Raw genomic sequence first — 14,180 nt, 5'->3', positions numbered from 1 at the left:
ATAGACTCTTTAGAAAGGAACACAGCCTTGCTGACACATTGGGTTTAGCCCAGTGAAACCCATGTTGGACTTCTTATGCACAGAAGTATAAGATAATAAATTTGTGTTAAGATGTTATATTTATGGAACTCGTTATGGCATCACAGGAAACATATACACTGCCTAACCATGTCAATCTAGTGAAGAGACAATCATTCTATGACATCCAACTAATGAGGAATATTGGTCCTTGTAAATAATTTCCATCATAAAGCTTTTAATTACTGATGAAACTTACATGTAAAATTTTTCTACCTATCACTGAGCTATAAATCTCTCCAGGACAGATACCTTCCTTCATACCACGCCTTATTTATTTTTGTATTTCTAGCATCTTGCATAGGACACTGAGTGGATATTTATTTTTAAGGCTTTAATAATATTTATTTTTAATGATATTTATTTTTAATGATTAAAGGTGGAATTGAATACAATTATATTTCATGCTTTGAAGTAGGCTCACAATATTAACTGTTCAGTAGAGAATGGGAAAGCTGACCTATGGGCATGTGAAAAAACTTAGGTTTCAACTGACTGAATGTTCAGTATGAGGCAACAAAATGATAAGTGACCAAAAATAACAATACACACATCCCCACGTATCTGATTGTAGGTATCATTATTTCCAGACCCAAAGAATGCTTCCATTTTACTCTACCCTGCTCAGACATGTGAGGAACTATGATTAATTTTGGAACTGACATTGAGAAATCTTCCTACAATTAGAGTGTATCCAGACCAGAAGGAGGAGAGAGCCAGGAAGGATTTGGGAAGGATTTCAACACTGTGAAGAATGGTTTTAGAAACTGAAGATATAAAATTTAGAAAAGAAAAATTGGGATTTGGTTATGAGGGTGAGGGATATATTTATAGAAATTATTTTTTTAGTGTGGATGAGGAATTAGAATGCGTTTAAGTCCAGATCAACTGAAAACACAGAGCACAGCGCACTGGAGAAACTCAATAAATATCTTAGGAAGCAACAACAACAACATGCAGATGGCTAACTGGCAATAACTTCAGTAGGCAGATTTTGATTCAAATAAAGGAAAAGCCCTAATAATTAAAACTCTCCTTAAAAAGACTGTTACTTTGTGAGGTAGCAAGCACACCCTCCTTTTGAACAAGTAAACAGAGCTTGGATCATCGCCCATCACAGAAATAGCAGAAGGGTTTGCTGAATAGACATTTGGACTAGGAGACTTCCAAAGTTCTAGTCAAATTTATGATTCTATTATTTGTTAAGTCCTTTTCCATTCTGAAGCAATTACTGTGATTCTCATTTTAGTGAATTTCACAATTATCTTGGTTTAAGACACATTACCACATACTTCCTGACTCCTAGTAAATTATTATTAACTTAAATGTTATCTCTAGATCCAAAGTGTCAACAGACCTGCCAAGTCACCTAAATAATATCCCCTGCTCCCCCTAAACTTCATTTACTCTCTCGTAATAATCACTCTCTCATAACTTTCACATAATTTCTAACTCTCCAAAACACACCCAGGAAGGGAATTTGAGGACAGGAAGAAATTATGATATTTTTTCATTGTATAATCTCTTTTAATGAAGAAAAGCAATTAAGCAAAACAAGTTAAAAGCAAGCTGAGCTTTTTCTTACCGAGCCGTCTAGAACAAAAGACTTATCTGATTTATGCTAAAACTAGCTCATTTTAAACAGAATCTTAATACCCTAATCAAGTAAATTTAAAAAATAAATTAAAGGAAAACATTTTGCCTTTGTTATTCAGAGGCAAAAAAGATGACAATTAATCCTGCTCAGCATTCTCAGGCTCACTTCAGACATGACTTTTTTTTTTTTTTTTTTTTTGAATGAACAGTAATACAAATCATTATAAAACAAAATGGTAGGGATGTACCACAAAAAAATATTTTCCAATTTCTTCTGCTCTCCTCTCTTCCTTTCTTTTCTCAACATCTGTGAATCGTATTTAAACTTGTACTTTAAAATACATATACAAAGGATAAATGTTTTTGACCTTTTTAAAAAAAACCTTCATGTTGTTTGTGATTTTAAAAGTTACCTTTTGTTTTCTTTGAAAATTAATTTTATTTGAATCATCTATCTGCAATACACACCCAATACTCTACTACATGTCCACTATTGAGCACTCACTATGCTCTAGAAATATATTATACACTTTACTGATAATTATACATGTAATTCTCAGAACTAAAAGAGATGAATTTTATTATTTTCATTTTACAGATGAGGAAAATGAGGTTCAGAGACATCAAAAAACTTTCCCAAGCTACACAGCTAATAGATAGTAACTCTAGGGTCTAAATGTAGGTCTACTCAACTCTGATCTCCAAGATTTTTGGCTATCTGCTTTGCAACAAGGTTTACTGAGTATCTTCCATGTTACCAAGCTCTATCCTCAATACAAAATTGAAAATAACAAAACCTCTGCCTTCAAGGATCTCACATTCTAATAGAAATGATTGACAAATTAATGAGTGCAATTCAACAGGAGAATTTCATAATAGAGATAAATATTAGGTGTAACAATGGTCCTAAAGACAGAATAGATCCACTTTGCCAAGTTTGGGATAGGAGGGATAACGTATTCAATGACTGAATGTATGCTGCTCGTGTAGCTAGTCCTTGGACAAAAAATAAGGTTCTTTCCTTGAGTGGATTCTGCTTCTTCCTTGGTTCCAGGTACCAGCCATGCCAATGTACCTAGGTCTCACTAAGGTTCACTCAAGAGCTGGACAATCCCATCTGATATTGTTCATTCACATTAAAAAGTACTTGTCTAGTGGTCTAGTGTCCCATTTCATCAGATCCCTTTTTTTTTTTAAATGTAATTTTTTAACATCTTTATTGGACTATAATTGCTCTACAATGGTGTTAGTTTCTGCTTTATAACAAAGTGAATCAGCTATACATATACATATATCCTCATATCTCCTCCCTCTTGTGTCTCCCTCCCACCCTCCCTATCCCATCCCTCTAGGTGGTCACAAAGCACCGAGCTGATCTTCCTGTGCTATGCAGCTGCTTCCCACTAGCTATCTATTTTACATTTGGTAGTATATATAAGTTCATGCCACTGAACAGATAAATTAGTTAAAACTATGTAGCACTTTCAAATACTGTATGTTAATTTTTTTTTGTTTGTTTGTTTTTTGTTTTTTACTTTTTAACAAGACAGAGCTACTGAGAGATTTATCTTTGCCAAGGAAATAATTTTTGGTGTCTCCTCAAATCACATGGACTATGTATGTAACCATGGATGTATAGAGCTTTCCTAGCTCCTGAAGCTGCCCTCTCAGGCTGCTGTCATTACTCTTCCACACCTTTTCTGCCTAGGGAAGTAATGTCTACTGTCACACACGATCATCTCCCTTTGCCCCCATCCCCCAGGAGGCTTTCTCACCTTCAGCACTCCTCTCCCGGCTTTTGCTTGTACTCACATCATTCCTTAATCACTTCTTTTTATAGATATTTTTAAAATCCAATAGTTTATCTCCCTGTAATTTCTACGTCTGGGTCTGTCATTTCTGAAATGTCTCATAAAAATATTACCTCTTTTTTTTAATAGACTCCAGAGACCAAATTTCCACCCCCTAAAGTTTGACCTTTGTAGAAATGACATATTCCTGCTTTATTTAATGCCTCTTTCGCCACAATCCTCAGTAAAAAGAAAAAAAAAATCATTATAATCAATTTTTCCATTGTATAGAAATACATTTGTGGCATACTTTTTTAGGTGAACTCAGCACTTGTTCAGCTTTCCCGTTGTCTGGGTATCTCTATCAAGGGCCATTATGGACAATGACCTAAAATATGTTACAAAGTATCCATGGGTGGGCATCCCATCAAAGGTTATATGTTGCCACCTATTCAATTTGAGGGTTTTTTTTTTCTTTTTTTTAAAGCACGAATCTGAACTCTACACAATGAAAGTTTTAATGACATGTATCACAGGGTTGCAAAGAGCCCAGTGACATCTTTATCTGTGTGAAAACCAATTGTTTAGTTTCAAGGATAAAGGACAGGCCTCACTGAATAACCATATCTCCTTTCCCAGTCCTTTCATAATGGACCAAGGCCTAACTTCTCTTAAAGCAAGATAATAATTACTTCCATTAGTAAGGAAAACCTTTCAACACAGAAGCAATATGAATTGAACTGACAAACTGTACAGTGGCCCTGCAAGGAAAACAAACACCCTTCATCACCATGAAGATCAAATCATCAATTCTTAAAGGACAAAAGCCAATTAGCTGAGTTGGTAACACTCTGCACAAAATGGCTGTGCTTTAGAAGCTGCCTGGGGAGTTGAGGGGGCTTTTTAAGGTACAGGATTACAATCCACCATAGACCTATTGAAAAAAAATTATCTCTTAGGTTCCTTGAAAATGTATGCATTTTTAAAATATGCCCCAGGTGATTGGGGGTGGGAGGAAGATGGAGGAGGGCTGGGCAGCCAACCTAAGAACCCCTGAGTCAGAACAATGGTAATGAGATCAAGGTTTGTAATGGTGTTTCAGAGACTGTTCAGATGTCCTAACAGGGAAGTCAGCTACTTCACCAGCCTTGCTACAACGGTCATCCTTCTTTATATAGGACATTCTTCTAATTAGGGAATGACAGATTTGAACTGGTAAAGAAAAAAGAAACAGTGATTTAACCTAACAGGTCATGACATTACTCCTTACAAATAATGAGAGGGCAAATGCTCCACCAAATTGTTCTCACATCCATTAGTCCAAGTTTTGGCTTTCTTTGGACCAATCACCTTCTCTCTTTCCATCGCACTGAATGACTCCTAATTGCATGCAGTCCTCTCCCAAAGAATGCCACTGGTCATAGCAAGTACAGGTGGGTCAGTGCAAATCCAACCACACTGCCAGGGAAGCTATTCAAATTGTATGCCCTATGGACTGCCAGTCAGATAATGCATTCTTTTATTTAAACAAATAATCACTGGAAAGACAGTTACAACAAGGCATCATGTAATTCTTTTAAGTCAGCATAGCATTAAAAATATCTGTTCACTAAGTTTAGCAGAAGATTTCTGGCATATTTTGCCACCAGCAATCTGCAAAAAACTTATGGTTAGCTTGTGAATGAGGATTTCCCTGTGAATTGAAATCACAGTTGGCCAATTTAGGGATTTCCATCCCTCTGGCAGCACTTTAGTCCAATCTAAATTTGATTGTTTCCCTGAACGGAGTAATTTAATTTTCTCCAAGTGTCTACTGACTTTATAATGCCAAGTCCAGAAATGGAAAACTGGGTCAGTTGACCAGGTAATTCAGGCCAAAAAAATAAAATATTGTTTAGAAACTTCATATACCACATGAGTCATTTTAATTTCCTGAATTACCCATTGTCTCAGTAGTCTAATTTTCTGGTCTGTATCTGGGCCATGTAACACAAAAATCTTTAAGGTGAAAGAAAATACTATCCTTACTTCATACCTCTGGTAACATCCCTGTACTTTTTTTACTTGGTTGAAAGGAAACACTAATAATTACTGGAGATTACTTCAGCTGCTACAATTCTGAATGAGCTATCATGTGGTCACAGGCACATGGTGATTCACAGGCAAACAAGACAAGCAGAAAAGAGAAAGCTGCACTTAGTGGAATACACATTTTATGTAAGTAGATATAACTTGAATGTGTAAAGATGTGTTCTATAAAGTGGTAACTATTATTATCCTCGTGTTTATATTTCTTAATGTCAAAAATCTTGAAAACATCCATTCTGGAAAGCTATGGCTTCAACAGTCCCACAAGAGAAGGATCACATTGGTGATTTAAGTAACAATGACTAAGATTGAATGAAAACACTCTCATTCTTTCTAGAGAGAATTTTCTCTCTCTCTCTCTCTCTTCCGCCTCTCTCTCTCTCCCTCTCCATCTCTATTTCTACCAAAAGGACAAATAATAAGATGCTCAATTTAAGGAAAATATGGCCTTAAGCACTGCAGTTTTGTTCTTGCTTTTTAATTCAGAGATTTCCGACCACTGTAATTCTTCAACTCAGGTTCCACAGTTTAGGACAGCTGGCTGCAAATCCAGACTACTTGATAAATCGTCTAGTTGAACAAACGATCATTTATTCCCAGGCTGGGAAAAAGTCAAAGGCCCTTCGGGCGTATATAGCTATTTGAGGATCTGAGAAGAATGAATCTATTTCTTTCAATATGAGAAGCACTAGATAAGCTACATGAATATAAAGTACAAGGGGACCCACTTCATTCTTTGAAACTTTTCCTCTGTCACAAATTGCCAAAAGGTACTTCCTGAATGTCACAATGAATCCTGCTAGTTAGAAGCCATTAGAAGCCAAACTCCCAGGAGTCTCTTCCTGTTACCTATACACAGAGATATATACAAAAATGAATTATTATCCCTTTCTTAAAGAAATATTCCTTTAAGACTGATTGTTAGAGGGATTATAAAGAAAAGGCTTGACCACCAGTGGTCAATGGAGAGGTTTTCAAATCCCTTCCAAATTCTGTGAGATCACCTACATTGGGCAGGAAACAAGGAAGATCAAAAGGGTCGCATCGGAGTCCTCCTCACACCCAGTTTAAGGAGAAAAATTCTGGTTTTATTGATCTTATTTGTTTTTCCTTTATTAGAATATTTACCTTGAAGTAAAAAGAAATTTGAAAATCAGTGTATTATGAGAAAGAAAAAAGAGCATCCAAAGCAAAATCTAAAAAGAAATTTTATAAACTTATTTAACCAATCAGTCAGTCATTAAACAAGTATAATATTATTGAGGACCTACTTGTGCCAGCCCCTGTTCTGGGGTCCTTGAGATATATAAGGCAGGGCAGAGATGTCTGCCCTTTTATATCCTGGTGGAAGAAAGACAATAAACAGTAAACAAAATAAATGAAAACATTTTAAAGCGTGTTAAAAGATAATAATTGTTATGGAAGAGAAACTAGATTGGGGTAAGAGAGTTCAGGAAAGGGTCAAATCATAGTATTAAATAGGATGGTCAACATAAGTCTCTTGAGACTCAGGTGTCATTTGAGCAAAATCTTGAAGGATGTGAGGGCATAGCCAATTATTTAAGTATCTTAAGGTAATTATGTTTCTTTTTCCCACAAAGATACCTATCGAAGAAGAGAAGACCCTAATTAGCTTTTCTTTGAAAATTTGGTCTTCAGGTGACTAAGTGGTTAGTATAAACTTAACTCATATATCACTCTATTACTCACTAATGAGGCAAAACATTAATTCATAAAAATGTTTCCTCTAGATGGTACTTCCAGTCCACAAGAAAATATTTAACTCCCTGCCCCCTTCAGCCCATTAATTTGCATCTGAAGAGCAGCATTTTGCCACTGAACTCCTATGCTTGTTCAAAGGGGAGGCAAGTCCATTTCAGGTTCATCACTGTATGCAAGAGAAATGTGAAAATGTAAAGAGTTACAGAAATATCTAAATACATTTGACTGAGTAGACTCAACCTTTCATGCTTTATTGTATTTACAATATTCTTTGTAGTATGGGCCATCAGAATACTGATGTCCAGTTAGTTATAACTTAAAACAATCACAGAATTATAAATTATAGGGTATTCATAGGATGGGCAGAAGATATTAAGACATTAATACTTTTTTAAAACCCTGGGCAGATTACAGACCATTAGTTTTCAAATTTATTTAATCTAAACGTTCACCGTGTGTCTTATTTTATCATCACCACTGATAAAAACCATCTTTTACTTTTGTGATTTGTCATGTAACAATATACTTGAGAATGGAGTGTTTTTACTGGCTAATAATACAGACCCTATTATCTAGATATGTGAGGCTAAATTATTTGCCCAAGGTCAGTAAAGAGCAAATACAGGATTTGAACCCAGGTCTTATGACTTCATGACGCTCACCTACCAACCTATACTGTTCCCCTGTTATAAGGTAGAGTTTTACTGCTAAAATGAAACCTTCAAAATGAGAAACAACAGCATCTTATATAATACTCTATGATCAGTTTCCTTCACATTACCTCTAACTTTATTTTTAAGAATACGAAGATAAAACCCTGTTTCATGATTATTAGTGTGTAAGTGGAGCAAGTCTTTAAGGTCTCCTTAGGAATGGTTGGTTACTCTATATCAGTTATTTTAGTTCAAAATCTCCACAGTGTTTTGCCTATCATAATAAGCAATATCTCCTCTTATATCTTATAAATAAAAGAGTGTCAGCAATTTTTTAAAGATTATGTGTAAAGTTCTTCCCTGCTCCAAAATTCTATGATTCTAGTTAAAGATTCAAATCTCGTTAGTATACAAGCTAAGCATTCTGCGTAATTATAGTGTTCTTTAAAACCACTGGCCAACACAATTTAAGAAATACCTTCTTACCAGCCTAAATGTTTTGATTTTTTTTAATCCAGATTAACAAAACTACATTTCAAAATGGATAAGTAAGATAAAATCATGATTTTGGAAAAGGAATTCTCATTTTAATATCCAATATGATATAACATAAATGTTTTGCTATTTATGATCTATTTTAGTAAAGCATCTAAATTTATATTTTTACTACATCATTCTTTAAACTGTTAGACTGTGAAGAGTCCTTTCTGTGCTCTTCTCTGAGGATTAATTAATCCACTACAAGCCTAACAAAATCCTTATTTAGTTTTCCAGTTACTCAATGTCATAATTGTTTACAGAATGTAAATGGGAAACTTCTCATCACAGAGCCAATAGTGCAGAGATAAAAAGAAGCTGGGACTTTTCTTAGTAATAAATATAATGACAAAATTGATTAAGTTGCAGCAAGAGATAATACAGAAATATTTACTCTTCGGGTAGCTTTTCTTGATTGTACTCAGAAATGACAGACATGTAGGCTAAAGAAGAACTGCAAAATAAATACCGAATTCTAAATAGTCGCATAGCCTTCTGAGTATATCGTACTGATGAAGTAGACATTTAATATCTCATTTCGTGAAGTGAAATTCTGGTCTTTCCATGTTCGGTAGCTGTGAATGAGGGGCTTCCAGGACTGCAACAGTAGAAATCGTAACAGATAAACCGAAATAAATTATGTCTTGGTTGCAAATACATCACACATAGGCATTCCAATACAGTAAGATTCTGTCAACATTCACGAATGCTTCTGAACAATGCCGAATAGTTAATATTTTCAAGCTAAATGAGGAGATATGATTTAAGAAGCCATACAAAAGAAGAGAAATGTGATTATTTTCAAAATTAAACTAGTTCTACAACAGAAACCACAGCAAAATGTATTTCAGAGTTATAAAACAAATACACATCATGACACTGGTGACTGCAAACTGTGCACTTCACAGACAAATCAGCTACACAGCAACATGAGAGATGAAAGATGGTAACAAAAATCATGGAAACAGAAGAAAATGTATAAGAATACTAAATGTGTTATTCTTCTCTAAGTATTAATAATATCAAATCTACTTCAAGAGTAAATAGAATACTAATTGCGGTTTGACATTACAGATAAATTTTTAAAATACATAATCTTTGATAGTACTTATCAATTAGTTGAGTGGAATCAATTATACCTAGGTATTAACACAATTGCTTACGAGAAAAATCTGTATTTTCTTTGTAATTATTCTAAGATCTTCATTTTCACTAATACAATAAAGTTTAGGCACTTTTAAAATGTGTAATTACATGCTTGACAGTTGTAATAACTTGGCCTTCTAGTAACATGAGAAACCTGGATAATCAAACAATAAACATTTGAAAGAGTCAAATGGACAATTATTTTGCAAATATGTTGTACGATTCATAAATGCAAGGAACAGCAAGTATGCTCATATCACAAGATAAGACAAATTTTGGCTTTATTGAAAGCTTACAATCCTAACCCAATTTAAACACAGTTCTTACAATACATCACAGTTGATACAGTTTAAAAAAAAAACAAAACTCATGAAACCACATTAGTTAGCTTATCATCTTATATGAATTTCAGGAAAACTCCTGTACTTGTTATCAAGTTAGAAAATAAAATTTGATTATTTGCCACTGTGACAGTGAATCACATTAAAATTTTTGAAAACCCTCCAACACAAAAATACACTGACTTTATTTCATTACAGGACCATTGCTGTGCATAGGCTAAGACATATTAAAGTGCTACTGGAATGATGTCTTACTAGAAAGAAATACTGCAGCTTTGGACAAGGATATGAATGGTAGGAAACAAAAGAAGTTCAGAGATAGAGACAGAGAGGATTCAATATAATCTGTTGCTACAATTGTTTTAGGTATTTGAATAAGTTTCCTTTTCCACCCTCTACTATGTCCACTACAAACCCTCCATGTCCTCCTCTACATCTACCTTTTCCAATATGCTCCCAACACACACATACTTAAGTCATGAGAATTGCAAATTCAAGATACAGTAAGAAAAATATTCTGGAAATACAATGGTCGAAAAAAGAAAGTCACATGGAGCTTACATTCTACTAGGAAAAAGTTGACATTAAACATATAAATCACTCACATAAATATATACAATTATAATGATTAATATGATGGAAAATACAGGCTTTCAATCAACATTTAACTGACAATTATTAACCTGTGCTCCCAAGCTATTAACCAGCCACGATGGCTGGATTTGCAGTTATTTGATGTAACTTTCTTTGACGTTTTCTTATTTGAATGGTCATTCATTTCTTTCAAACATTAGAGTAAAATATAAGTAAATAATTGTTGGAATGAAGTGACCAGTTAAACATACATAGAAAAAAAACAAAAAACTAAATTCCCCAGGCAAATAGATAAATCTAAATTCTAAATAGAGTGCAGAATAAAGTTAGTATTATCAATAGTCCTAACAACACCCATGACAAATTTCAAACCTAAAAAGAAAGTAAACACAATGTCACAAAGACCACTTGAATCTACCTAGCCACAACCAACAGAAGTAAGGTTGGCCCTGAATACTCTCTCTCTTCAGCTATTCCAAAGAAAGCAAAGTTTATTCCTACCTGTGACCAATTAAAGGTGACATATCCTTGTTTAGAAAACATGAAAACAAATCCAAATAATCAACTCTAAAATTTGAAACAGAATGACCAAATGAAAATATGAGGCCTAATGGTCTACAGAGTGAGAAAGTTTCCGTTTCATTCATTATGATTCTGCCAGCACATAGCAATGAGCCTTAACATGTCTCCAGCAGACTTATCTGTTTTTGTCATGTTATGTGGTAAGGAATTCTGCAGGTTTCAAACCCTGAACAGTTAATTATGGAGTATGGAAGGATCCACACCAACTCTGTAAGGATACATCATAAAGTGATACCAGTGCTTACCTCTAGAGAGAAGCCTGGGGAGGAGGATGAAGAAGGTTATCAGAATAAATGTTCTTTTTTTGTAAATGTACTTTTAAAATGAAATACATTTGTCTATCATTGGACATTTAAAAATTCAGAAAATACTTAAGAATCCATACAGGATAAATCAAAATGATAGCAATAATGTTCTTGAACCTAGTTTTGCTTCTGGATTCAACAAAGGAAGACTTTAATCCACAGATGATCATTGCAGAGCACCTGAATTCACTAAAGAGAAAAGTGGTGTCAAGAAAAATGCTCCAGGATTATAATTTGATGGGAAGACTTGAGAAGCATGAATTTACAATGCATATCAGTTATTTTAGAGTAGGTAGGTTTAACACATATTTTATGCACAACTAGGATTTAACCTGATACAAGAATCCACACTGTCAAGTTTCTATACATTTTTGACTCCTCCAACAGGTGGCACAAGACAAGGATATCTTCCTAAGGGAGATCCTGATTCGTGTTATCTTTATCTTTTCTGAATGCCTATCACTGATCATACTTTTTAACCACTCTCCTAGCACTTCCATTTCCGTCATTTAAACTAACTTACTCACATGTTTTCATTCCCTATTTTATTGACACTCATTGAATATGGATGCCACATCATAGTCAAGATTGTATTTTTTGCTCTAGAATGCAGATTTGTTGAACTAATTTGCAATTAATGAAGACTTATAAATCATGTTTCTCATTTCTATACACATAATTAACCAGCATGTAAAGGTGATCACTTTGATTTGCAAAATGCCCAAGTCCATCTTAAAGTCTTCTTTCCCCATTTAACACCAAGAAGCATCCTGGTCCTATTAACAGAAGAATGTAAAGGAAATACCAAATTCTTGTCCTGTGTAGTTTTGTGCTGACTGAGGAATAAAATTTGGTGAAAACTGGTAAATATATGTTTGACACACATGCCAACAGAAAACATTTAAGACTGACATAGTAAAACTGAGTAAAGTTAAGTGACACTTAACATTAATTACACTGAAATGAATATCAGCTAAGTTTAAACATTAATTATTCCATATGTAGAGTTAAATGGTTATATAATTAGCATATTATTTTATGAGTTACTTTTTTCACAATATAATGGGTATATATGTGTGTGTATATTTAGAAAGTTTGTGTATACACATGCATTCATACAAATACAAACATGCACATATACAAACACATAGACACTTACTTCACTCAGCCAGTAAAATAAAATATAAATAGATTCCCTCTATGCCATCCTGAGTCCTACACTACGGAACATGGTGGAAAATGCCCACTTAAGAAAGGAAAGTAATGGTAATTTGGCCTCAAAAACAAAAAAAGTCTAGAAAGTATCCCAAATGGTACACAAAATCTCTAAAAGAATTGATACATACTGTCATTGCATAGTTGCTAAAGGCTTAAAATACGATTAAATTACATTATTGGAAATGGTTGACCAAAACACAAACTGCAATAGCATATGTTCTCTTTTTATTGGCTCAAAGTATCCAAACATTTGTTTCTAAAGCTCTATGTTACACATTTAAAACTTTGATATCATTTCTTATTTATTGCTCTGCTCATGTTCAGTGCTTTTTCAAACAGAAAAGTTTCCCTGCTAGATGACACTAATGTAAAGGTGCAGAACTGTGAGCTTTGGTCTCAATTCACCAGATTAAGATTCAGAGCAAAAGAAAGATTCAGAGAATTCAAGGAAACACATGCCTGTCTTTAAAATAACAACAACAACAAAAACCAAACAAAATAAAACAAAACTAGAGACCAAGGGCACATTCACCAATACATAGTTAAAAGTGGTTACTTTAAAGGCTATGACACATATTTACCACAGTTGCATATCATCTACTTTCTTTTAATGAAAACACTAAACACAACGTGGATGGTTCTAAATGGCAAACTAAGCATGCTTTTAAATTTGGCACCAATACTGTCAAAGAGTACACATGCCTGACTTACCAAGTGATGCAGAAATGTAAACCTGAGTTGATAATGTTCTTAAAACAAAGTTAGTATGCACAAAAGAGAGAGCAGGCTCGTCTTCTCCTTTGTCTCTTTCAGGACACTGCCTTTGCAGGTTACCGTGGAGTCAACGTGTATATATGACATCTAGCAGACCACAAGCTGATGAGCCCAGAGCAGCACCATTTCAATGCTGCACATGCTTAGACTTACATCCCTAGGCAGAATGGCTGGGGCAGGTGCGCTCCAGAGTTAAATGTTTGAGGATGATATATTTCTGGTGGCTACACTCATCATTTAACTACCATCAAATGATACTGCAAAAACTGACACTGAAACCTGTCACTAATTTCTAAATATGCTAATTATACTAGCAGCTGACACGAAAAATAAGTCACTCTAAAGAGCAAGAAAAAAACAAAGGGAAACATTTTGATGGATTTTTCTTACCTTAAATTCATAAAATATTCATTACCACACATACCTACCTCCCAGTGCCCATTATTAATGCCAAAAGGTCTAAATACATTTGAAAAATGTATTTTGCAAATGTTATTCACACTGATATTCATATAGATGATATTAAGAAGAAATAAAATAATGTTATTCATATAGACGCACTGTTATTCATATAGATGATATTAAGAAGAAATAAAATAATGTAATACCTTTACTTTTACCTATGGATTTGATGAAATGGTTCCATGAAGAAAGGATTTCCATACAAAAAGAATAAAGAGGAGAGAAACAACAATAAGAATTATGAATATATGTATATGCACTACTCTTTGAAAATTAAATATACAAGAAGGTATA

At 34.2% G+C, this 14,180-nt stretch overlaps 1 protein-coding gene across 18 annotated transcripts in view; it reads right to left on the bottom strand.

The window, feature by feature from the left end:
* Positions 1–14,180, bottom strand: part of NRXN1 (neurexin 1) — a 1,121,172-nt gene that overhangs the window by 1,007,290 nt on the left and 99,702 nt on the right. For 10 of the 18 annotated variants that reach the window (XM_060026644.1, XM_060026625.1, XM_060026628.1 and 7 more), the window contains exon 4: positions 14,033–14,044. The exons of the other annotated variants lie outside the window; for them this stretch is intronic. In XM_060026644.1, coding sequence (XP_059882627.1) covers positions 14,033–14,044 — 12 coding nt within the window. The remainder of the gene's footprint in view (positions 1–14,032; positions 14,045–14,180) is intronic. 18 annotated transcript variants of the gene reach the window in all.

This window comes from Delphinus delphis, chromosome 12, assembly GCF_949987515.2.
Source record: "Delphinus delphis chromosome 12, mDelDel1.2, whole genome shotgun sequence".
NCBI classification, from domain to species: domain Eukaryota; kingdom Metazoa; phylum Chordata; class Mammalia; order Artiodactyla; family Delphinidae; genus Delphinus; species Delphinus delphis.
The sequence above is the reverse complement of the archived record's forward strand: the minus strand, read 5'-3'. Positions and strand labels throughout refer to the sequence as shown.